The sequence below is a fragment of the Bombina bombina genome, chromosome 3 (assembly GCF_027579735.1).
Source record: "Bombina bombina isolate aBomBom1 chromosome 3, aBomBom1.pri, whole genome shotgun sequence".
Classification (NCBI taxonomy): domain Eukaryota; kingdom Metazoa; phylum Chordata; class Amphibia; order Anura; family Bombinatoridae; genus Bombina; species Bombina bombina.
The window spans coordinates 189,010,093-189,034,926 of record NC_069501.1 but is presented as its reverse complement, the minus strand read 5'-3'; the positions used below and the strand labels follow the sequence as shown (position 1 = coordinate 189,034,926).

Here is a 24,834-nt window from a genome sequence, read left to right as displayed (position 1 = left end):
TAGAAGTCAAATCTACTATAAGTCCTGCCAACTAGAGAACAGTATACTGAATAAAAATGCAAATGTATATTAAATCATAACATCCACAACTTCCATAACTTACCACAATATGACATAGGGACACTGTACTATAAAAGATAAAATATGTCACTTTCTGTTAGTTTTACATTAAAGCTAAACAACTTCTATTAACCTTTTTTGTATTGTTTACTGGATACTCTTTTGTATACAAGATATAGCATTGTACTACTTTACTGTACAACAAAAATGCTTTGTTCCAACTAAGAGAGGGTATTTCAAGCATTTAACGTGATAAAAAAAACAACAAATGGACATTTTGTGGAAAAAAAAAAAAACTTTTGTCAAGTTTTGGAAGATGTTCCATTTAAATTTAATCAGCTTTTACTTTTTGTTTAATAGCTGGTTTCCTATATGCATTATATAAAGCTTTTGAATATAGTATCCCTTTAAATTACGCTTTCTAAATCTTTGAAAGTAGAAATGGTTATTCTCTCAAACTTCAAGGCAGATTTTAATAAGAAATACTAATGTAACAACCTGCATGATTTTATTTTTTTTAGTGTGCCTCAATTTTGAAATGTATAATAATATGTGGTGTAAATGAAAAAAACAAAAGCTTGCAAAACCTACACCAAGTAGGGTTGCCACCTCGGCCATATTTTCCCGGACACTTATGAGTTAAACATCCTGCAGGGTATGCAGGGAGGAACATGAATAGTGCTCTCCAGGACCACTATTCCTGTGCTGTCCAGGGGTGCAATTAATTTCCCCTCTGCACACCCTGCAGCATGTGTAACTCATAGGTGTCCAGAAAAACATGGCCGAGGTGGCAACTTTAACACCAGGGCATATATGGAATCCAATAAAACAAATGTATTAAAATAATTGGGTTACATTTACTGCCCTATGTTATTACTGCTAATGGAAATTAAACATTCTTTGCATTAATTTAAAAAAAAAATCATGAGGACTAGAGGATGATACACATTTCTAGTAATCGTGTTTTGTGTTGGTTGGCTCACAGTCTAGAAGCTTTCTTGTTATTTAAATCATTATATTCCTTTTGTTTCAGATTATGGCTTCCTCCCTGGCCACTATACATGAGCTTAGCATTTTGCTTATTGTTCTTGGACTGGCGACATCAAGCCTTGCTGGTGCATATTATGGTCCGGTAAAGCATCTACCACAGCCTCCACCAATCGGACAGTATCAACACATGGGACAACCAATGCAACAGATGCCATTAGGAAAGGAGGTTATGCAGTATGCACCACATTATGGAAAGGAGATGCCACAGATGCCAATGTTTGGCAAGGAAAATATTCCAAGGAAAGACTACAAAGGAAAAGGTAATATTATTATCAATAGAATCCATTGAGGATAATTAGTGGTAAGTGGTAAGACTATGCAATAAAAGATTAGGACTCCCAACTGTTCCCCCACCTGGGGTCTGTGAGGGGGACATGTTTGACATCAAAGTGATGTAACTTACCCCAAAACGTAGGACTTTGGATATCCTGAAAAGGTTGGAAACTAAACATAATCATTTACTAAAGTCTGTCACCTTTACTCAATTCATATACCATTTTATTAATGGCTAAAACAGTATGTTTGGTTACTTGTGTCCATAGTGATATCACCTGTAAAGGGAAATTAACCCAACTTTTCAAAGTACTTACGTAAATTATTATTGCTGCTTCTGCTATAATTAGCTCTACAATCTATCAACCTAGATTATGAGTTTTGCGTTAGAGGCTGTGTGGTGCTAACGAGTAGTTTTCCCTCACCGCTCACTTACCTACAGCGCTGGTATTACGAGTTTTCTGAAATCCGTCGTTAAAAGGCAAGAAGTTAGTGTAGAGCAAAATTTTACTCATTACCGAACTCCAATACCAATGCTCCAATGCTTAAGTCAGCGGTGAGCTGGTGTAACGTGCTCGTGCACGATTTCCCCATAGGAATCAATGGGGAGAGCCGGCTGAAAAAAAGTCTAACACCTGCAAAAAAGCAGCGTAAAGCTCCCTAACGCAGCCCCATTGATTCTTATGGGGAAATAAAACTTATGTCTACACCTAACATCCTAACATGAACCCTGAGTCTAAACACCCCTAATCTTACACTTATTAACCCCTAATCTGCCGCCCCCGACATCGCCGACATCTGCATTATATGTATGAACCCCTAATCTGCTGACCCCAACATCGCCGACAACTACATATTTATTAACCCCTAATCTGCCTCCCCCAATGTCGCTGCCACCTACCTACACTTATTAACCCCTAATCTGCTGCCCCCAACATCGCTGCCACTATAATAAACATATTAACCCCTAAACCAGCGCACTCCCACCTCGCAAACATTAGTTAAATAGTATTAACCCCTAATCTTCCGTCCCTAACATCGCCGCCACCTACCTACATTTATTAACCCCTAATCTGCCGCCCCCAATGTCGCAGCCACTATATTAAAGTTATTAACCCCTAAACCTAAGTCTAACCCTAAACCTAACACCCCCTAATTTAAATATAATTTAAATAAATCTTCCTATCATTAAATAAATTATTCCTATTTAAAACTAAATACTTACCTGTAAAATAAACCCTAAGATAGCTACAATATAACTAATAGTTACATTGTAGCTAGCTTAGGATTTATTTTTATTTTACAGGCAAGTTTGTATTTATTTTAACTAGGTAGAATAGTTACTAAATAGTTATTAACTATTTAATAACTACCTAGCTAAAATAAATACAAATTTACATGTAAAATAAAACCTAACCTAAGTTACACTAACACCTAACACTACACTATAATTAAATAAATTAACTAAATTAAATACAATTACCTAAATTAAATTAAATTAGCTAAAGTACAAAAAAACAAACACTAAATTACAGAAAATAATAAACAAATTACAGAAATGTAAACTAATTACACCTAGTCTAGTAGCCCTATTAAAATAATAAAGCCCCCCAAAATAAAAAAAAAAACCTAGCCTAAGCTAAACTACCAATAGCCCTTAAAAGGGCCTTTTGCGGGGCATTGTCCCAAAGTAATAAACTCTTTTACCTGTAAAAATAAATACAAACAACCCCCCCAACAGTAAAACCCACCACCCACACAACCAACCCCCCAAATAAAATACTAGTTACAACAACCTAAGCTCCCCATTGCCCTGAAAAGGGCATTTGGATGGGCATTGCCCTTAAAAGGGCAGTTAGCTCTTTTGCCGCCCAAACCCTAATCTATAAATTAAAACCCACCCAATACACCCTTAAAAAAACCTAACACTAACCCCCTGAAGATCGACTTACCGGGAGACGTCTTCATCCAAACCGGGTGAAGTGGTCCTCCAGACGGGCAAAAGTCTTCATCCAAGCTGGGCAGAAGTGGTCCTCCAGACGGGCAGAAGTCTTCATCCAGACTGCATCTTCTATTTTCATCCATCCGGTGCGGAGCGGGTCCATCTTCAAGACATCCGACGTGGAGCATCCTCTTCATCCGACGACTAAAACAGAATGAAAGTACCTTTAAGTGACGTCATCCAAGATGGCATCCCTTAGTTTCCGATTGGCTGATAGAATTCTATCAGCCAATCGGAATTAAGGTAGACAAAATCCTATTGGCTGATGCATCTTCCTATCATTAAATAAATTATTCCTATTTAAAACTAAATACTTACCTGTAAAATAAACCCTAAGATAGCTACAATATAACTGAACTTCAATCCTATTGACTGATTGCATCAGCCAATAGGATTTTACCTTAATTACGATTGGCTGATAGAATTCGATCAGCCAATCGGAATGTAAGGGACACCATCTTGGATGACATCACTTAAAGGTACCTTCATTCTGTTTTAGTCGTCGGATGAAGAGGATGCTCTGCATCGGATGTCTTGAAGATGGACCCGCTCCGCACCGGATGGATGAAGATAGAAGATGCCATCTGGATGAAGACTTCTGTCCATCTGGAGGACCACTTCTGCCCGGCTTGGATGAAGACTTCTGCCCGTCTGGAGGACCACTTCGCCCGGCTTGGATGAAGACGTCTCCCGGTAAGTCGATCTTCAGGGGGTTAGTGTTAGGTTTTTTTAAGGGTGTATTGGGTGGGTTTTATTTTTTAGATTAGGGTTCGGGCGGCAAAAGAGCTAACTGCCCTTTTAAGGGCAATGCCCATCCAAATGCCCTTTTCAGGGCAATGGGGAGCTTAGGTTTTTTCAGCTAGTATTTTATTTGGGGGGGTTGGTTGTGTGGGTGGTGGGTTTTACTGTTGGGGGGTTGTTTGTATTTTTTTGTACAGGTAAAAGAGCTGATTACTTTGGGGCAATGCCTCGCAAAAGGCCCTTTTAAGGGCTATTGGTAGTTTAGTTTAGGCTAGGGTTTTTTTTATTTTGGGGGTGCTTTTTTATTTTAATAGGGCTATTAGATTAGGTGTAATTAGTTTAAATTTCTGTAATTTGTTTATTATTTTCTGTAATTTAGTGTTTGTTTTTTTGTACTTTAGCTAATTTAATTTAATTTAGGTAATTGTAGTTCATTTAGTTAATTTATTTAATTATAGTGTAGTGTTAGGTGTTAGTGTAACTTAGGTTATGTTTTATTTTACAGGTAAATGTGTATTTATTTTAGCTAGGTAGTTATTAAATAGTTAATAACTATTTAACTATTCTACCTAGTTAAAATAAATACAAACTTGCCTGTAAAAAAAATAAAAAAATCCTAAGCTAGCTATAATGTAACTATTAGTTATACTGTAGCTATCTTAGGGTTTATTCTACAGGTAAGTATTTAGTTTTAAATAGGAATAATTTAGTTAATGATAGGAATATTTATTTAGATTTATTTAAATTATATTTAAGTTAGGAGGTGTTAGGTTTAGGGTTAAACTTAGGTTTAGGGGTTAACAACTTTAATATAGTGGCGGCGACGTTGGGGGCGGCAGATTAGGGGTTAATAAATGTAGGTAGGTTGTGGCGATGTTAGGGACGGAAGATTAGGGGTTAATACTATTTAACTAATGTTTGTGAGGTGGGAGTACGGCGGTTTAGGGGTTACTATGTTTATTATAGTGCGACGACGTTGGGGGTGGCAGATTAGGGGTTAATAAGTGTAGGTAGGTGGCGGCGACATTGGGGGCGGCAGATTAGGGGTTAATAAATATAATGTAGGTGTCGGCGATGTTGGGGTCAGCAGATTAGGGGTTCATACATATAATGTAGGTGGTGGCAGTGTCCGGAGCGGCAGATTAGGTGTTAAAATTTTTATTTTAGTATTTGCGATGCAGGAGGCCCTCGGTTTAGGGGTTAATAGGTAGTTTATTGGTGTTAGTGTACCTTTTAGCACTTTAGTTATGAGTTTTATGTTACGGCGTTGTACCATAAAACTCTTAACTACTGACTTTTAAATGCGTTAGGACTCTTGACAGGGTAAGGTGTACCGCTCACTTTGTTTACGTAAGTCGTTTTGCGGTAAGGCCAAAGAAGTGTGTGGTGCCCCTAAACCTTCAAGACTCGTAATAGCAGCGGGCGTATTTGGGCATATTTAAAGAGATAAGATAAATACATCCAAGCCATAAAGGGGTAATGTCCCTGGCCCGCAGAACAATGCAAATTTTGCTAACATAATAACAATTTCAAATCCTTCAAATTTCCTCATACCCTTAGTAGAACAGTATTCAGCAATAGTGCATATTTAGTTTCTTCTTTTGGTATAAATTGAAACTCCACCTAGAATTCAGAGGGAGACCTTGTCTTTCAATATAAATTGCTTCCTTTGCTGCATACGGCCATCATTTCTGAATAATCAAGCAAGAACCTATCTGGATTTATAGATGAAAAGGAGTTTGAAAAGGAGTTTGCAATACGGATTTAGGCAAATATCACAAATAAACGTGTTTTTAACAGGACTCGCCTTGATATGGTACTATGACATGTGAACAAACAGGTAAATAGGTAAAATTAATCTATTGTTTTTAACATACATCTTATCATTTCCAAGAGACTTCCCGGGACAGGGAGGCGAGGTGGGACTTGTGGATAGGGAAGCAGGTGTGCCATGGGTGGGGTTGGGCAAAGTCAGTGTGTGTGTAAGGTGCATAGCTGGGACAGTTGCTGGAAAATCAGGGCATTGCCCAGACCTTCCAACCCTTCACAGTCCCGCACAATCTGGGTCCTATGTGAGGTATAATAGGGAGCAAACAGCTGAGACTTCTGAGACTGAGACCACACATCTAGGGAACCCATTTAGCTCTACAATCAGTTCAGGTCCCCACATCAAGGGGGCCCATCTGGTCATGCAATTAGTGGTGGCATTGCTATGGGAGGAGTTGGACTCCACCTGCATGAATGTTTTTAAAAATATGGTGGCAGATGCATGATGCCCTTTACAATGCTTTACATAAAAACCTGCCACCATATTTGTACACAAAGGCTGTAAAAGTACATATCTTCTGACTTGGACTATCCATGGGTAAAGAATGACTCAGATTGAAGTAGCTTCTCTTGCTCCTATGTGGCTGAACGGTCAGCCTCTTATGACTGCAAACATACAGAAATAATTGAAATGGTAAGCCCTATCAGAGCCTTTGCCCTGAGGCCCAGTGAAGTTTAGTTACTTCTGTTATGGAAAATCTTACCATCTAGGTCTGAGGAAATGTGATCTCTAAGAACTTCCTACCAAATATTGCTTACATAAAGCAAACACTTTGAATTGGTGGAATTTCATAAATGTAAGAAAGGAAGACCAAGTGGCTGCATTACATAAATGTTTAATACAGGGCCTGCACCTTATCCTGCAAACAATGGTCTAAGTTAAAAAGCCAAACAAAATTACAGAAAAAGTCCTACTTGCCTAAAGAAAGTTTGATAGTTTTCTTTTACTTTCTGTTACGAGAAAGGAGGATAAAATTAAACAATTTTTCATAATTTGGCAGCATTTTGCACTTTACCCAAAAAAAGAAGGCATAAAATATCTAGCCATACTATGGGTCTAATTCACCAAAAGTGATGTTAGACAACATTAAATTAATGCTTTGGTGTGTTTTTCTTACTGCTTCATTTTCTAAGCCATTAGAATCCCTTTGAAAAACTTTAATCTGAATTAATAAAGATGATGAAATTATACATAGATTATAATATGAAAGACTGGTTATTTACAGACATTTTAAGGATGTCTCTCCCTAGAGCTGCAGGTGATGGACATTTCTAGTTATCAACTTAGAGAAACATGCAATGCCTCATTTCAAAGAGCAGTTTCTTCTTTTAAAAATGAGGAGTCATACGTGCCTCTAATGCTGTGGAGGTCAAGTTAGTGGTCAGTGAGAGCACCTATCACCCACAGGCACAGCAGTGAAGAAGTAACTCTGCAGTTGGATACTTCCCTATTACTAGGATGACCATATTGCCGCTTTAAGAAGGAACACATATGAAAAATACATATGTGAGAGTTCTTATACAAAACCATTTCTTTAAGCAGCACTGAAAACAGCCCTGACATATGTATTTTTCATATGTGTCCCTTTTTAAAGCGGCAATATGGTCAGCCTACCTATTACTGGCACCTTAAGATATACATAGTGAGAAAATACTTTGGTTCCTTCTCAATATCCCCTTAAGATGAAGACATCCAATAATGTGTAGAGTATAGTTTGCAATGAGTTTGCTACAGGACGTGAGATAAAGGGGACAAAAAATAGGAAGAGTTCCAAGTCAGTACTGCAGACAACACATGATACCAGGGTTGAATGTGTCTCTAGAAATTGAAACACAAAAATAATACAAGAAAATAAACATGGATAGAGAGCATGGAGCAGTCATGAAGTCAATATCTTCCAGAACAAGAGCAAAGCCATTTCACAATGTTGCCAGTTTCAACCCATCACTAGAGCTCAGGTTTGTTTGTGGGGAATTTGGAAGAGTGTGGGAAAAATTTAAACAAAATTTAACACTGTATATGAAAGCCACCAACTTTTTTTCACACCCAGATGATCAGAAATTAGCTTTGCTTTTAACTGTTGCCAGACCAGAGGCTATAGACATTGAATTATCAGAAAATGATTGTGACAATTATGAGCTTGTTATGGAGAAATTTACAGCATACGTCATTCCCAAGAAAAATGAAACTTATGAACATTCTGTGTTTAACTCAAGGATACAACTACCACATCAGACAGTAGAAAGAGTTTATCAATGATCTCAGATTAAAAAGGAGGTCTTGTAATGTTGGTGCTTTTCAAGAATTACTAATTAGAGACATACGTGTCATATGCTGTAGCAACAACATAACACGTGAGAGACTTCCCAGGGACTGTGACCTGAGAACAGACTAGGAAACAGCTAGATGATTTGCATAAAGACCGCACTCGGGAAGTGGTGAATGAAGTAAGGAAATGCTAGTCAGGAGAGACAAAATGAAAGCAAGTTGCACCTCTAGGAGACAGAGTAAATCATAGCAAATATAAAAGCAACAGAGATATCATGCTGGAAATGTGATTTTTGTAAATGTCCAGCTTATGGGTAGAAATGTATGATTTGCAAGGAATATAATAATTTTGTCTCACAGTGTAAGCAAGGAACACATCTGCATGCAGTTGAGACAAATATTTCTGGTGAGGAGGATCTTTTTGTAGACATGAGGAAGTAGGTGTCCATGCCTGAATAAAAATGGATTGTAAAAGTGGTAGCTTATGGCACAGTGATACTATTCAAAGTAAATACTGGAGCAGATACTAATGTGATTCCTGAGAAACTATGGACAAAACTAAACCATAAACCAAAATTGCATTAGCACCAGTAAATCATGCAGCACACTAAGTACCAGTAGCCTTAAGCTATAAGCTTACAAAGAACTACACCAAATTCTAAAGTCGCATGTTACACATAGAATGTGTACATGAACTAGCAGAGTGGATACTCTCTTCAGTTATCGTGGCATAAAAGGATGGTTCATTAAAACTGTGTTTGGATCCCAAAATAGTTAAATGTCAACATTAAAATAAAGCATTACCAGGTGGTTCCAATCCTTGTTGCCTCAAATGGATTTTGATCTTACAAAGGAAAGCAGGTGCATATGTACTTTCAATGCAACGTTTGTCAGATACAGTTTCAAACATATGCCCTGTGTGCTATGTTTAGCCCCTGAAATATTTCATAGAACCATACAGAAATTATTAGATGGGGTGGATGGTTTCAAAGTTTACATTGACGACATACTAATTTGGGGTACTTTCAAACATAACAGCAGACTTTAGAAAATATTCTATATTGCACAGGAAAACGGATAATAGCTAATCAAAACAAAATGTCAATTTAATCAACCTGAATTTATCAACCTGGGAGAAATCATCTCCAGCAAAGGTATTAGACCTAAACCAGCTAAAGTGCTGGCTATTAAGAAATTGAATCACCTGCTAGCAAGAAAGATTTACAGAGATTCCTGGGCATGGTGACTTACTTGTGCAAACTCATAGGTAAAATGTTTATTGTTGAAGGATGCTGAATGGTGCTGGGAAAAAGGACATGAAAAAAATGTTATTACTTAAAAAATTGCTTAGCACATCACCTACTTTGCAGTATTTTGGTGTCTCACGTACAATTAAGATTTCCATGGATGCATCTAAAGGTGAACTACAACATGATGAAAAGTACTGGAAGCCTATTGCATATGCTGCCAGAGCTTTTACTGACACCGAATACAAGTATGATCAAATAGAAAAAGATTTATTTCAGATACTTTATCTCAAATTTGGACAGTCCCACAGAGCACCTGATGATGGAACTGGCTCACATATAAAGGTGCATGTTAACCCCTTAGTGACCAGACCACTTTTCCATTTGTTGACCGTTTGGGACCAGGGCTATTTTTACATTTCTGCTGTGTTTGTGTTTAGCTGTAATTTTCCTCTTACTCATTTACTGTACCCACACATATTATATATCGTTTTTCTCCCCATTAAATTAACTTTCTAAAAATACCATTAGTTTCATCATATCATATAATTTACTATAAAAAATGAGAAAATATGATGAGAAAATGGAAAAAAAAACACACTTTTTCTAACTTTGATCCCAAAAAGCTATTACACATCTACAACCACCAAAAAACACCCATGCTAAATAGTTTCTAAATTTTATCTTGAGTTTAGAAATACCCAATGTTTACATGATCTTTGCTTTTTTGTAAGTTATAGGGCAATAAACACAAGTAGAACTTTGCTATTTCCAAACCCCTTTTTTTTTTTTTTCTTTTTTTTTTTAAATTAGCGCTAGTTACATTGTAACACTGATATCTGTCAGGAATCCCTGAATATCCCTTGACATGTATATATTTTTTTTTTAGTAGACAACCCAAAGTATTGATCTAGGCCCATTTTGGTATATTTCATGCCACCATTTCACCCCCAAATGTGATCAAATAAATAAAATCCTTCACTTTTTCACAAACTTTAGGTTTCTCACTGAAATTATTTACAAACAGCTTGTGCAATTATGGCACACATGGTTGTAAATGCTTCTCTAGGATCCCCTTTGTCCAGAAATAGCAGACATATATGGCTTTGGTGTTGCTTTTTGGTAATTAGAGGGCCGCTAAATGCCGCTGCGCACCACACGTGTATTATGCCCAGCAGTGAAGGGGTTAATTAGGGAGCTTGTAGGGAGCGTGTAGGGTTAATTTTAGCTTTAGTGTAGTGTAGTAGACAACCCCAAATATTGATTTAGGCCAATTTTGGTATATTTCATGCCACCATTTCACCGTAAATGCGATCAAATAAATAAAATCGTTCACTTTTTTACAATTTTAGGTTTCTCACTGAAATTATTTACAAACAGTTAGAGCAATCATGGCACAAATGGTTGTAAATGCTTCTCTGGGATCCCCTTTGTGCAGAAATAGCAGACATATATGGCTTTGGCATTGCTTTTTGGTAATTAGAAGGCCACAAAATGCCGCTGCGCACCACACTTGTATTATGCCCAGTAGTTAAGGGGTTAATTAGGTCGCTTGTAGGGTTAATTTTAGCTTTAATGTAGAGATCAGCCTCCCACCTGACACATCCCACCCCCTGATCCCTCCCTGACCCCCTCAAACAGCTCCCTTCCCTCCGCCATTCCACAATTTTCACTGCCATCTTAAGTTTGCAGGAAAAAAACTATTTTTAATATTTTTTTATCTTAAAAATAAATTTTCTGTAGTTTAGCTGCCCCCTCAATTCCCTCCCAGATCCCTTGACAAATATTGATTCCCCCCACTCCAACTCCCTCCTTCTCATGTATGCTTCTCTTACGACTACTTAGTAGGTAAATGATGCAGCGTGAAATGTTTATGTAATGCCGCCCCCTGCAAAATCGCGACCAATTGGCTAGAAGGGGGTGCCAATCATCCTGATTGTATCTAAAAGGTGGCGGACGAGTTATGGAGCAGCAGCCTTATGACCACTGCTTCTTAACTTATGTTTTCAGCAAGCTGGAAACATCGGACGGAGAAAGCCGCATCCGCTGCTTATTAATTATTCCCCTTTGTCTGAACTTCAAATGAGTAGTAGATTGGAAAGGTGTTTTAAATTGAAAGCTCTATCTTAATCATGAAAGTTTAGTTTTGAGTTCAATGTCCCTTTAATAGTGTCAAAATATCAGGAGCCATTTCACCAATTATGTGGCACATATTACAAAAAACAACTGCAGAAGATCAAACTCTTCAAAATGTAATACAAGCAGTACTTGCCATATAGGGAAGAGCTTTCACTGTTGGATGGTGTGATTCTAAAATCATCATTGATAAGAGAAATGTTAAAGGGACATTCAGGTTAAATTAAATGTTCATGATTCAGATACAGCATGTAATTTTAAATAACTTTCCCATTTACTTCCATTAAAAAAAGTGTGCACAGTATTTTTATATTTACAATTTTTGAGTCACCAGCTCCTACTGAGCATGTGCAAGAATTCACAGACTATACGTATATGCATTTGTGATTGGCTAATTGCTGTCACATGGTACAGGGGGAGTGGAAATAGACATAACTTTGAAATTTGTTATACAAAAATCTACTACTCATTTGAAGTTCAGACTAAGTGCTATTGCATTGTCTTGTTATCTTACATTTGTTGATTATGCAAATCTAATGTGTTGACTGGTCCTTTAACTAAAATACACAAAGGACATTTAAAAACATAAAAATGCAGAAAGAGATCAAGGGAAGTTACTTTCTGGAGAGTTGATCTCTTTTTGTGAATGGCCAGGATTACTACACATACCGAGAGCTCACAAAACAGAGAAATACTTCTTCAGAGCAGGTATGCAAGAAATTACGAGCAGTGATTTCAAGGTATGGCATTCCAAATGTCATAAAGTTTGATAGCGGTCTATCAGACACATATAACAGCCAGCCCCAGATATCCTCAGAGTAATGGATTAGTTGTTAATTATTAAAAGGTTACTTACAAATGCTAGTCACTCAGGAGACGATCTACAAACAGCTTTACTAAACTATGGAGCGACACCACTACCAGGAAGAAAATTTCAAGCAGGATTGCTTTTGGCAGACATAAACTAAATTACCTCAGGTAGCCCTTTCTCAGTACCATGTAAACAGCAAAGTACACAAAATGTGTTGGAAGAAAAAAAGAGAACATAAGAAAATATCAGAAGGGAAACTATGACAGGGGGTGCAAAAGATCATATGGAGCTGCATATTGGGGTTGTTATAAAATTCTGGACGGTACAAACCTAGGACAATAAAGTTGCTGTGCTGCGTAAAGTGGCAGAACAGTCATTTGAAGTGGAAACCACAGAAGACTTAGTTCTCAGACGAAACTGCAAATATTTATTGAAGATACCAAAATGTGCAGGGCCCAAAATGCTGCCAACAGACATAGTATTGTTACTGATACAAATGGCTTATTGGGGGGCTAAAAATTAGAGGACACCACCTGAGGAAAATTGAGCAATATTCATAATCAACTAAATGAAACAGAAGAGTATCAGTCAGAATTGTCAAACTTTAACAAATATACATCTATCTAGTCGCAGAGCTGTCAGAGGAACGTTGAGAATTACATTGAAAAGTATTCATATCTTGTCATGTTTGCTGTTAATTTGATATATGGTTCCAGGACATTGTTGCAAGAGACATCGTGTAGCTAGGTATGTAATAAAGTTATTTCAGAAAAGAAGTCTGTCTCTTCAGCAGTTATATAAACAAGCACACAACACAAATAATACAGTGGACAAAAGGTGTTGTTTTCTGTGCTCACCAAGTAAAACTGAGAACAACTCCCTGCATCTTTTGCACAAAAGAGGTTTTATACCCCTTGTGTAGAGATTCAAAAGAATGAAATTGCAGCACACAAAGAACAGAATTCAAATCCCAATGAGATTCTTAATTTTTTGGTATATTTCTTCCAAAGCTTGAAAACATCAGGATGATGAGCAATATTCCAAAAAGAAACCTGTTAATTCAACATACTACTCCAAAACCTGTAACCAATCCAAAATCTGCCGATTATTTAGGGAAATCCTGGAAAGATTCCTATTTTTATACCTTAAAAAAATTAAAAATAGACCACATCTGGCAACCTTCTGCTTGTCCTGTATGATATATTGAAAAAACCTGAGGAAGCAGAATAATTGAAGGAAAGGTATAAGTTAGCCTGAACTTCCAAGAGACTTCCTTTCCTTCTGCTATAAAAACCTGAGGATTTATATGTTTTACAAGGTAACAGGAAACATTTCAGTTTATTATGTTTATTTTTGGACTTCCAAAGAATTTGAAGAAAAATGAACAATCTCTTCAACATTCGTTTGGGACAATTATCTGTGAACACAGAACTCAATTCAAAGTATTAAAATGTAATGTGCATTATTTTTTTAGTTAAAAATATATTTATAAAATATACAATCTAATATAAATCTAAAATGTAATTATGTGGAAGTTTCTATACAACACTGCTTACACTACTGATTTTAATAAAACAAAAATCAATAACAAATATAAAAATGGGTAGCTCTGTATTCACAGTCAAATATAAGATGCCCAGGCACCCTTCACAATACAGGAAAGTTTACACCTAAACCTAAAGGCCAAGATGATGCATACCCAATGGTAATAAATATGTATCTAGGCTTCTGTGAGGGATATGGTAGATTATCTAACATTATTTGCTATGTTTTTGTTTAAAATATGAGAGGTTTTAAATAGAATTGTTCAAGATTAGACACAGAAAATTTATACAACCCCCCTTAAATGACACCGGCACTAAACTATCTATGCTGCCATTGCCAATACAAATGATTATTACATGGAAAATCCAAATGAAAACCCATACTGATAGATTACCAAATCCAAAACACAATTTGGCAAAACTATTATAAAAGTCTCTTTGGTAATGTGGTTCAGATATTAGACAAAGGCAAAACTTAATAAAGGAATATTTATTATGAACAAAAGTGTCAAAGTGCATCTACATTACATTTAAAACTAAAATAATTAGCAAACAAAAATACAGAAAGCAAACCGTTTAAAATAAAAATAGCAAGATAATAAAGCCTAAGGGGCCCATTTATCAAGCTCCGTGTTTCTGGCGAGCATTCAGACTCGCCAGGAACACCAGTTATGAAGCAGCGGTCTAAAGACTGCTGCTCCATATCCTGTCCGCCTGCTCTGAGGAGGCAGACAGAGATTTTGTGAAATCAACCCGATCGAATACGATCAAGGTGTTTGACACCCAATGCTAGCGGCAGATTGGCCGCGAATCTGCAGGGGGCGGCGTTGCACCAGCAGCTGGTGCAATGCTGAATGCGGAGAGCGTATTGCTCTCCGCATTCAGCGATGTCTGTCGGACATGATCCGCTGATCGGATCATGTCGGACAGACATTTGTTAAATAGGCCCCTAATACTTCAGCAGTCCAAATTCTTGTCCCAAGGGAGATTGGAAGGAAAATGGTCATTTATAATGTTATCAGTAGCCTCTCATGTAAATGAAAAATGTATTTAGCCAGATTCAACATTGAAACAATTTTGGCTGTGGTCCGGAATCTTGACAGTTCCCTTTTCAGAAAGGGGCAAATTAATGTAGCCAACCCTTTTATGGCAGGCCATAAACAAGCTATCAAGCCTAGCCAAAATTCTTATTTTTAGATACAATAACTGTTAATTCCTCACATCATGGAACAATTATGATTATTTTGATACTAAATATGTCCTGTCTGTCATATAAAATGTTTTCAAGATGTAATATATTATGACACTCTTGTAGGAATATAATGCCAAGTTACCCTGAATTGGCCCCAGGGCTGTCTCTTGACAGGAGGCACTGTCTTCTGTCACTGTATTTACAGCTTAGTCCATAAAAACTGAATTATCTGGTTTACTAGTTGTAGGTAATAAAAATCAGCTGGCTTTTTAGTCAGAGTTCTGATCTGTGTTAAAAAAAAAGTTGTAGCTTGCAAACATGAAAAAAATTAACTCATAATGTCCTGAAATCATGAGGTTTTCAATACAATATTAATTTTTTTTGTATACATTTAAGGTATGTCCCTGTCCACCAGTGAGCAATAAGTCATTAAAATACAGTTGTAAACAGATATATATTACTTGTTAGCTTCAAAATAAAAAGCTTTTCAAAAACTATTGTAACATGTTTAGACAAATACACAGGCAGGCACACCAAATTCACAAATGGCGGGTGGACATGATTCGCTGTAGTGTATCATGTCCGCCCGACATCGATAAATGCAGACAGCATACACTGTCTTCATTTATCATTGCACAAGCATTTCTTGTGAAATGCTTGTGCAATTCCGCCCCCTGCACATTCGCAACCAATCGGCCGCTAGCAGGGGGTGTCAATTATCCTGATCATATCTCATCGGGATGATTGCACTCCGCCACCTCAGAGGCAGCGGATGGGTTAAGGAGCAACGGTCTTACGATTGCTGCTTCTTAAATCCTGATTCCAGAATGAGCAGCATACGCTGCTTAATAAATCGACCCCTATATCTTCAGTTTATTTAGTACATGGCAGTAGTATGACAGCAACATCTCGGGGCTCCCGCCCCTACCTCGGGTTTAATGACAATGCACAATAACATCCTTAAAGGGACAGTCAACTCCAGAATTTTTTTTGTTTTAAAAGATAGATAATCCCTTAAATACCCATTTCCCAGTTTTGCATAACCAACACAGTTATAATAATACATGTTTTACCTCTGTAATTACCTTGTATCAAAGCCTCTGCAGACTGCCCCCTTATTTCAGTTCTTTTGACAGACTTGCATTTTAGCCAATCAGTGCTCACTCCTCTGTAAATTTGCCTGCATGAGCTCAATGTTATCTATATGAAACACATGAAATAACGCCCTCTAGTTGTGAAAAACTATCAAAATGCATTTAGATTAGAGGCGGAATTCAAGGTCTAAGAAATTAGTATATGGACCTCCTAGGTTTAGTTTTCAACTAATAATACCAAGAGAACAAACAGAATTGGTGATAAAAGTAAATTGAAAAGTTGTTTAAAATTATATGCCCTATTTGAATCATGAGAGGGTTTTTTCGGACTTGACTGTCCCTTTAAATAGCATTTAGCCCTGCAACCTTATTGGCCTCATTAATACCAAAAGCCATATTTATCCTAAATTAAGGTACTCATAAAAACTCAATACAGATATAACAAACAAAAAATCAAAAAATAATTTTACAATCTTACATTCAAATTAGCAATATAATTTATATACAATAATAAAAATAAAAAAATATTAAAGAAAACCAGACAAATTATAACCTCTATTGAGGCCATGAGGATATAAAAGTACCCAACTTATGAATCCACATGGCTCTTCTTTTAAAAATAATTTCTCTCTGTCCCAACCTAAGGGGACCCTTGAAACAGTATCCAGCACCATAAACTTTAATTGGTTCACCGGATGTCCCCTCTCATGAAAATGAGAGGGGACTGGAATGTTGTGTATCCGAGGTTACAATGTTATTAATTATCTCAGCAGTAACCTCCAATTAAATGTTGGTGTACTTATCAGCAGTTGCCAACCAAAAAACATAATTTATGTAAGATCTTACCTGATAAATTAATTTCTTTCATATTAGCAAGAGTCCATGAGCTAGTGATGTATGGGATATACATTCCTACCAGGAGGGGCAAAGTTTCCCAAACCTCAAAATGCCTACAAATACACCCCTCACCACACCCACAAATCAGTTTAACGAATAGCCAAGAAGTGGGGTGATAAGAAAAAAGTGCGAAAGCATAAAAAATAATGAATTGGAATAATTGTGCTTTATACAAAAAAATCATAACCACCACAAAAAAGGGTGGGCCTCATGGACTCTTGCTAATATGAAAGAAATGAATTTATCAGGTAAGTTCTTACATAAATTATGTTTTCTTTCATGTAATTAGCAAGAGTCCATGAGCTAGTGACGTATGGGATAATAAATACACAAGATGTGGAACTTCCACGCAAGAGTCACTAGAGAGGGAGGGATAAAATAAAGACAGCCAATTCCGCTGAAAAATAATCCACAACCCAAAATAAAGTTTTACTCTTATAATGAAAAAAACTGAAATTATAAGCAGAAGAATCAAACTGAAACAGCTGCCTGAAGTACTTTTCTATCAAAAACTGCTTCAGAAGAAGAAAACACATCAAAATGGTAGAATTTAGTAAAAGTATGCAAAGAAGACCAAGTTGCTGCTTTGCAAATCTGATCAACCGAAGCTTCATTCCTAAATGCCCAGGAAGTAGAAACTGACCTAGTAGAATGAGCTGTAATCCTTTGAGGCGGAGTTTTACCCGACTCGAAATAAGCATGATGAATCAGACTTTAACCAAGATGCCAAAGAAATGGCAGAGGCCTTCTGACCTTTCCTGGAACCGGAAAAGATAACAAATAGACTAGAAGTCTTTCGGAAATCTTTAGTAGCTTCAACATAATATTTCAAAGCTCTAACTACATCCAAAGAATGTAACGATCTTTCCTTAGAATTCTTAAGATTAGGACACAATGAAGGAACCACAATTTCTCTACTAATGTTGTTAGAATTCACAACTTTAGGTAAAAATTTAAATGAAGTCCGCAACACCGCCTTATCCTGATGAAAAATCAGAAAAGGAGATTCACAAGAAAGAGCAGATAACTCAGAAACTCTTCTAGCAGAAGAGATGGCCAAAAGGAACAACACTTTCCAAGAAAGTAATTTAATATCCAGAGAATGCATAGGTTCAAACGGAGGAGCTTGTAAAGCCCCCAGAACCAAATTCAAACTCCAAGGAGGAGAGATTGACTTAATGACAGGTTTTATACGAAACAAAGCCTGTACAAAACAATGAATATCAGGAAGATTAGCAATCTTTCTGTGAAACAGCACAGAAAGAGCAGAAATTTGTCCTTTCAAGGAACTTGCAGACAAACCTTTATCCAGACCATCCTGAAGAAACTGTAAAATTCTAGGAATTCTAAAAGAATGCCAGGAAAATTGATGAGAAGAACACCAAGAAATGTAAGTCTTCCAGACTCGATAATATATCTTCCTAGACACAGATTTACGAGCCTGTAACATAGTATTAATTACAGAGTCAGAGAAACCTCTATGACTGAGAATCAAGCGTTCAATCTCCATACCTTCAAATTTAATGATTTGAGATCCTGATGGAAAAAAGGACCTTGAGAAAGAAGGTCTGGTCTTAACGGAAGAGTCCAAGGTTGGCAAGTAGCCATCCGAACAAGATCCGCATACCAAAACCTGTGAGGCCATGCTGGAGCCACCAGCAGAACAAACGAACGCTCTTTTAGAATCACTCTTGGAAGAAGAACTTGAGGCGGAAAGATATAGGCAGGATGGTACTTCCAAGGAAGTGACAATGCATCCACTGCCTCTGCCTGAGGATCCCTGGATCTGGACAGATACCTGGGAAGTTTCTTGTTTAGATGAGAGGCCATCAGATCTATTTCTGGAAGTCCCCAGATTTGAACAATCTGAAGAAATACCTCTGGGTGAAGAGACCATTCACCCGGATGTAACGTCTGGCGACTGAGATAATCCGCTTCCCAATTGTCTATACCTGGGATGTGAACCGCAGAAATTAGACAGGAGCTGGATTCCGCCCATACAAGTATCCGAGATACTTCTTTCATAGCCAGAAGACTGTGAGTCCCCCCTTGATGATTGACATATGCCACGGTTGTGACATTGTCCGTCTGAAAACAAATGAATGATTCTCTCTTCAGAAGAGGCCACGACTGAAAAGCTCTGAAAATCGCACGGAGTTCCAAAATGATAATTGGTAATCTCGCCTCCTGAGATTCCCAAACCCACTGCGCTGTCAGAGACCCCCATACAGCTCCCCAACCTGTAAGACTCGCATCTGTTGAGATCACAGTCCAGGTTGGAAGAACAAAAGAAGCCCCTTGAACTAAACGATGGTGATCTGTCCACCACGTCAGAGAGTGTCGTACAATCGGATTTAAAGATATTAATTGTGATATCTTTGTATAATCCCTGCACCACTGGTTCAGCATACAAAGCTGAAGAGGTCGCATGTGAAAACGAGCAAAGGGGATCGCGTCCGATGCAGCAGTCATAAGACCTAGAATTTCCATGCATAAGGCTACCGAAGGGAATGATTGAGACTGAAGGTTTCGACAAGCTGAAACCAATTCCAGACGTCTCTTGTCCATCAGAGACAAAGTCATGGATACTGAATCTATTTGGAAACCTAAAAAGGTTACCCTTGTCTGAGGAATCAATGAACTCTTTGGTAAATTGATCCTCCAACCATGTTCTTGAAGAAACGACACAAGTCGATTCGTATGAAATTCTGCTAAATGTGAAGACTGAGCAAGTACCAAGATATCGTCCAACTAAGGAAATACCACAATACCCTGTTCTCTGATTACAGATAGAAGGGCACCGAGAACCTTTGAAAAAATCCTTGGAGCTGTTGCTAGGCCGAACGGCAGAGCCACAAACTGGTAATTCTTGTCTAGAAAAGAGAATCTCAGAAACTGAAAGTGATCTGGATGAATCGGAATATGCAGATATGCATCCTGTAAATCTATTGTGGACATATAATGCCCTTGCTGAACAAAAGGCAGAATAGTCCTTATAGTTACCATTTTGAATGTTGGTATCCTTACATAACGATTCAATATTTTTAAATCCAGAACTGGTCTGAAGGAATTCTCCTTCTTTGGTACAATGAATAGATTTGAGTAAAACCCCAGACCCTGTTCCAGAACTGGAACTGGCACAATTACTCCAGCCAACTATAGATCTGAAACACATTTCAGAAATGCTTGAACCTTCACTGGGTTTATTGGAATGCGAGAAAGAAAAAATCTTCTTGCAGGAGGCCTTACCTTGAAACCTATTCTGTACCCTTGTGAAACAATGTTCTGAATCCAAAGACTGGGAATCGAATTGATCCAAATTTCTTTGAAAAATCGTAATCTGCCCCCTACCAGCTGTGCTGGAATGAGGGCCGCACCTTCATGTGGACTTGGGAGCTGGCTTTGACTTTCTGAAAGGCTTGAATTTATTCCAGACTGGAGATGGTTTTAACTCACAGCTACAATTTAACTATAGTTTTAGAATACCTTGATTTAAAACATTAAAAATATAGAGCAACCGTATACATCACAAAATAAACCAATTTGAAAGTTTCAGCTTTTTCAGATAAATCTGTTCACCGTCATATGAGAGGTATTGCAATTCTGGAAATAAAAAGGTTAGGCCAGTTTTGCTTTCTAGAGACTGTGTCCAAGGCAGCAAGTTAGTCACTCTGTCAAAATTCAGCAGCCTGTACCTGTTTTTTTTTTCTCTTGGATGAGACTTTTATCAAGTGATAAAGTCTACCTCCATTCTTTAATCATTGGTAAATGTTTTGGATACGCTCTATCAGTGCTTGTCTTCTGATTGGCCCTAACGGAGCTAAACATTTCATTGGTTCTTTGAGAATGCATACGGTTATTTGATAATACAATGCCCTTTGGTTGTGATTCTCGCATAAACCACCGGAGGGCAACATGAGCAGGAAAACGGCTTTGTTAGAAATATACTATTATAGCCAAATGTATCTTTAATATACTTACTATTTCCTGATATTAATAAATTATATGTTCAACATATATGGGACCATACAATACCATTTAATCTGAGTATTTTCATACTAAGCCTGATATACTATTTATAATATTTTAAAAGGTACGTTTAAAAGTCACCTTTCCATGATGGGATCTGAAAGGATTACAATACTTTCAGTATGGATCTAATTAATATTTTAGTTCATATCAATATGCTGGTATACACTGCATTTCCTAGTCACCATCAGTAAACTTTGTAGTAACTGCTAGTCATATTTGGAACCTAATTTGTACATCAGATGTCTGAAAAATTAGAAAAGCAAAAACATGTTATTATTCTGAGATTTTGGAACATATTTTAAATGTATCAATGTAGCTAATCATTCAATACAGCAGACATTCATCCAATATAGTATAATTTTCAGATCAATACATATATATATAGATATTTTTTATATGATCTGAGTATAAATGAAACATTTGAAAATTACACAATTTCATTTTATATGAAATTCAAATTTCTCCTTTTAAAACCAAGATTTACATTGTCAGTTTGTCTGGGGAAATGTGTATTGTAGCCCAGCATGAGATATTATATTATTATTATTATCAGGTATTTGTAGAGCGCCAACAGGTTCCGCAGCGTTTAGCTTTTGCATGCTAAGTGGTTGCTTTTCCTGTAAAATCTTAGTCTCTAGGGCTCCCAACCCCCAGGAGGTCATTACCTGGTAATTTTATTACATAGAAGAAAGATCCTCTTTACAGTAACATCCTGAGTTTTACAAGTGTCTATTTATTTGTTCTACAAATTTGTGTTTCAATAAAGGTGGGGTTGATATCACCCATTCCAGCGTTTGTTCATAATGCAGCCAATCCATGCAGTAATACATTTTCCTATATGAATAGATTAATAAATATGATAATTTGTGCACATAGCTTCCAATGATATCTCACCTTTTACATGACAGGAAGATGTGCTAACTTAGGGTTTCGAATGGTCGACTTATGTTGTCCAATGCATTTATTCACCTGTTGGGTAGTCTCCAAATTATAGAAAATGAGAAAGTGCTGAAAACTAGAGGGGGGAAGGAAAGGGGATTACGCCACACAAGGAAAGCAGGATGATAAATATAATCCCCAGGAAAATATTAACAGTTATAAAAATAGATAAATCTTCCTGCGCTAAAGGTCAAAATAAACTGACACTAGAGCTAAATTGAAGGGGTGATTCTATTTATTATGCTAAAATATATGAGATACTATTATTAAAAGATAGCTAGGGTATTTTTAATAACACATAACCATAGAAGTTCTAAAAAACATTATATGCATAAAAGAATGACAGTAATTGAAATAAAATAAAATAAAATGAAATGAAATAAGTGAGTTAGTATATAGTGAGTTAGTTTATAGTGAATTATTATAAGGTGTACATTTGATACAATACTCTAAACATAAATATACAAGTAAGATGACGAAAAAACAGTTATAATAAATTATATAAAGTGAATAAATAGTGAACATTGACAATTGATGAACAATTAATATGTTTGGAAAGCAATTGATAAAATTCTATGCATAGGCGGAATTAAAAGGCCAGAAAACAAAGTCAGTTTACACCATTAGTGCGGGCTAAATTGTGCTAGGATAAAATTGCTACAGTCAGATTAGTTTTTAGTCGTATATATTGCTTTGCAAAAGCTGACAGAACTTTGTATAGGCTGTCAGTGACTTTGTGCAAAATGGCTGGTATTGTGCAAATAGCTGGTTTTTGTGCAAATAGCTGACGATGATGTTATATTATACGAAAGCAGAGGCTGAAGCAAAAGCAAACAGGCATGAAAGAAGGGTTAAGTTAGTGCTATTTCCTTGAAAAGAAAAACACTTTTTCTTATAGGAGGATATCCAATGTAGTATAATGGAACACACTTGCTTGAGCTCAATTAAAGTTAACACATCAAAATTACATGTAAAAGTACAGTTATACTCATAATAACATCATCTATTAAAAAGTATTTCAAAAAATGTTTGCAAAAAAGGTTATAAAGGCTCAAAGATATGAGGTCTCGGATGTCAGAACAAAAGGACTGCAAAAGGCTTAAACATAGAGATACATACATATTAATGTCTAAATATGTAGAGGTAGCCCTCAGTTTACGCCCGGGTTAGGTTCCAGAAGGAATGGTTGTAAATCGAAACCGTTGTAAATTGAAACCCAGTTTATAATGTAAGTCAATGGGAAGTGAGGGAGTTAGGTTCCAGGCCCCTCTCAAATTTATCATAAGTAACACCTAATACATTATTTTTAAAGCTTTGAAATGAAGACTTTAAATGCTAAACAGCATTATAAACCTAATAAAATAATCACACAACACAGAATATATAATGACACTAAGTTAAAATGAACAAAAACATTTGCTGAACAGCATTATAAACCTAATAAAATAATCACACAACACAGAATGCACTTGCATTTTTCTACAAACAGTTCTTTCTATGCATTCCAATCTGGACTGATTTATAGACAGGAAGATCTTGTTCCTTTGAAATCTGCTCGATAGCTCAGGTCTGGTTAAACTGATTAATTTCAGCTTGCTTGGCTTTGCTGCAACACAAGCGGGCAGCTCCACCTACTGGCTATTTTAATAATATGCACTGCTTCTCAATGTTTTTCAATAGCAGTCACATGACTGTAAAAAAAGGTTGTTATTCTGAAACGGTGTAAATTGAACCGTTGTAAAACGAGGGCCACCTGTATATGTATATATATGTTTATGTGTCTACATATGGATTTATGTGTATATATGTATTTACAGACATATACAGTCGTATGCAAAAGTTTAGGCACCCCTGACAATTTCCATAATTTTCATTTATAAATAATTGGGTGTTTGAATCAGCAATTTCATTTTGATCTATCAAATAACTGAAGGACACAGTAATATTTCAGTAGTGAAATGAGGTTTATTGGATTAACAGAAAATGTGCAATCTGCATCCAAGCGAAATTAGACAGGTGCATAAAGTTGGGCACCCTTGTGATTTTGTTGATTTGAATACCTGTAACTACCTAGCACTGATTAATTGGAACACACAATTGGTTTGGTGAGCCCATGAAGCCTTGAACTTCATAGACAGGTGCATCCAATCATAAGAAAAGGTATTTAAGGTGGCCAATTGCAAGTTGTTGTTCTCTTTGACTCTCATTTAAAGAGTGGCAACATGAGGGCCTCAAAACAACTCTCAAATAATCTGAAAACAAAGATTTCAACATTTTGGTTTAGGGGAAAGCTACAAAAACATAATTTATGTAAGAATTTACCTGATAAATTCATTTCTTTCATATTGGCAAGAGTCCATGAGCTAGTGACGTATGGGATATACAATCCTACCAGGAGGGGCAAAGTTTCCCAAACCTCAAAATGCCTATAAATATACCCCTCACTACACCCACAATTCAGTTTAACGAATAGCCAAGTAGTGGGGTGATAAAGAAAGGAGTAAAAAGCATCAACAAAGGAATTTGGAAATAATTGTGCTTTATACAAAAAAATCATAACCACCATAAAAAAGGTGGGCCTCATGGACTCTTGCCAATATGAAAGAAATGAATTTATAAGGTAAATTCTTACATAAATTATGTTTTCTTTCATGTAATTGGCAAGAGTCCATGAGCTAGTGATGTATGGGATATCAATGCCCAAGTTGTGGAACTCCACT

The 24,834-nt window shown here is 36.7% G+C and overlaps 1 protein-coding gene across 2 annotated transcripts in view; it reads left to right on the top strand.

The window, feature by feature from the left end:
* The window catches only part of COL8A1 (collagen type VIII alpha 1 chain), a 200,259-nt gene that overhangs the window by 154,758 nt on the left and 20,667 nt on the right, over positions 1-24,834 (top strand). For both annotated transcript variants that reach the window (XM_053706051.1, XM_053706052.1), the window contains one exon: positions 1,094-1,370. In XM_053706051.1, coding sequence (XP_053562026.1) covers positions 1,097-1,370 — 274 coding nt within the window. In that variant the 5' untranslated portion in view covers positions 1,094-1,096. The remainder of the gene's footprint in view (positions 1-1,093; positions 1,371-24,834) is intronic.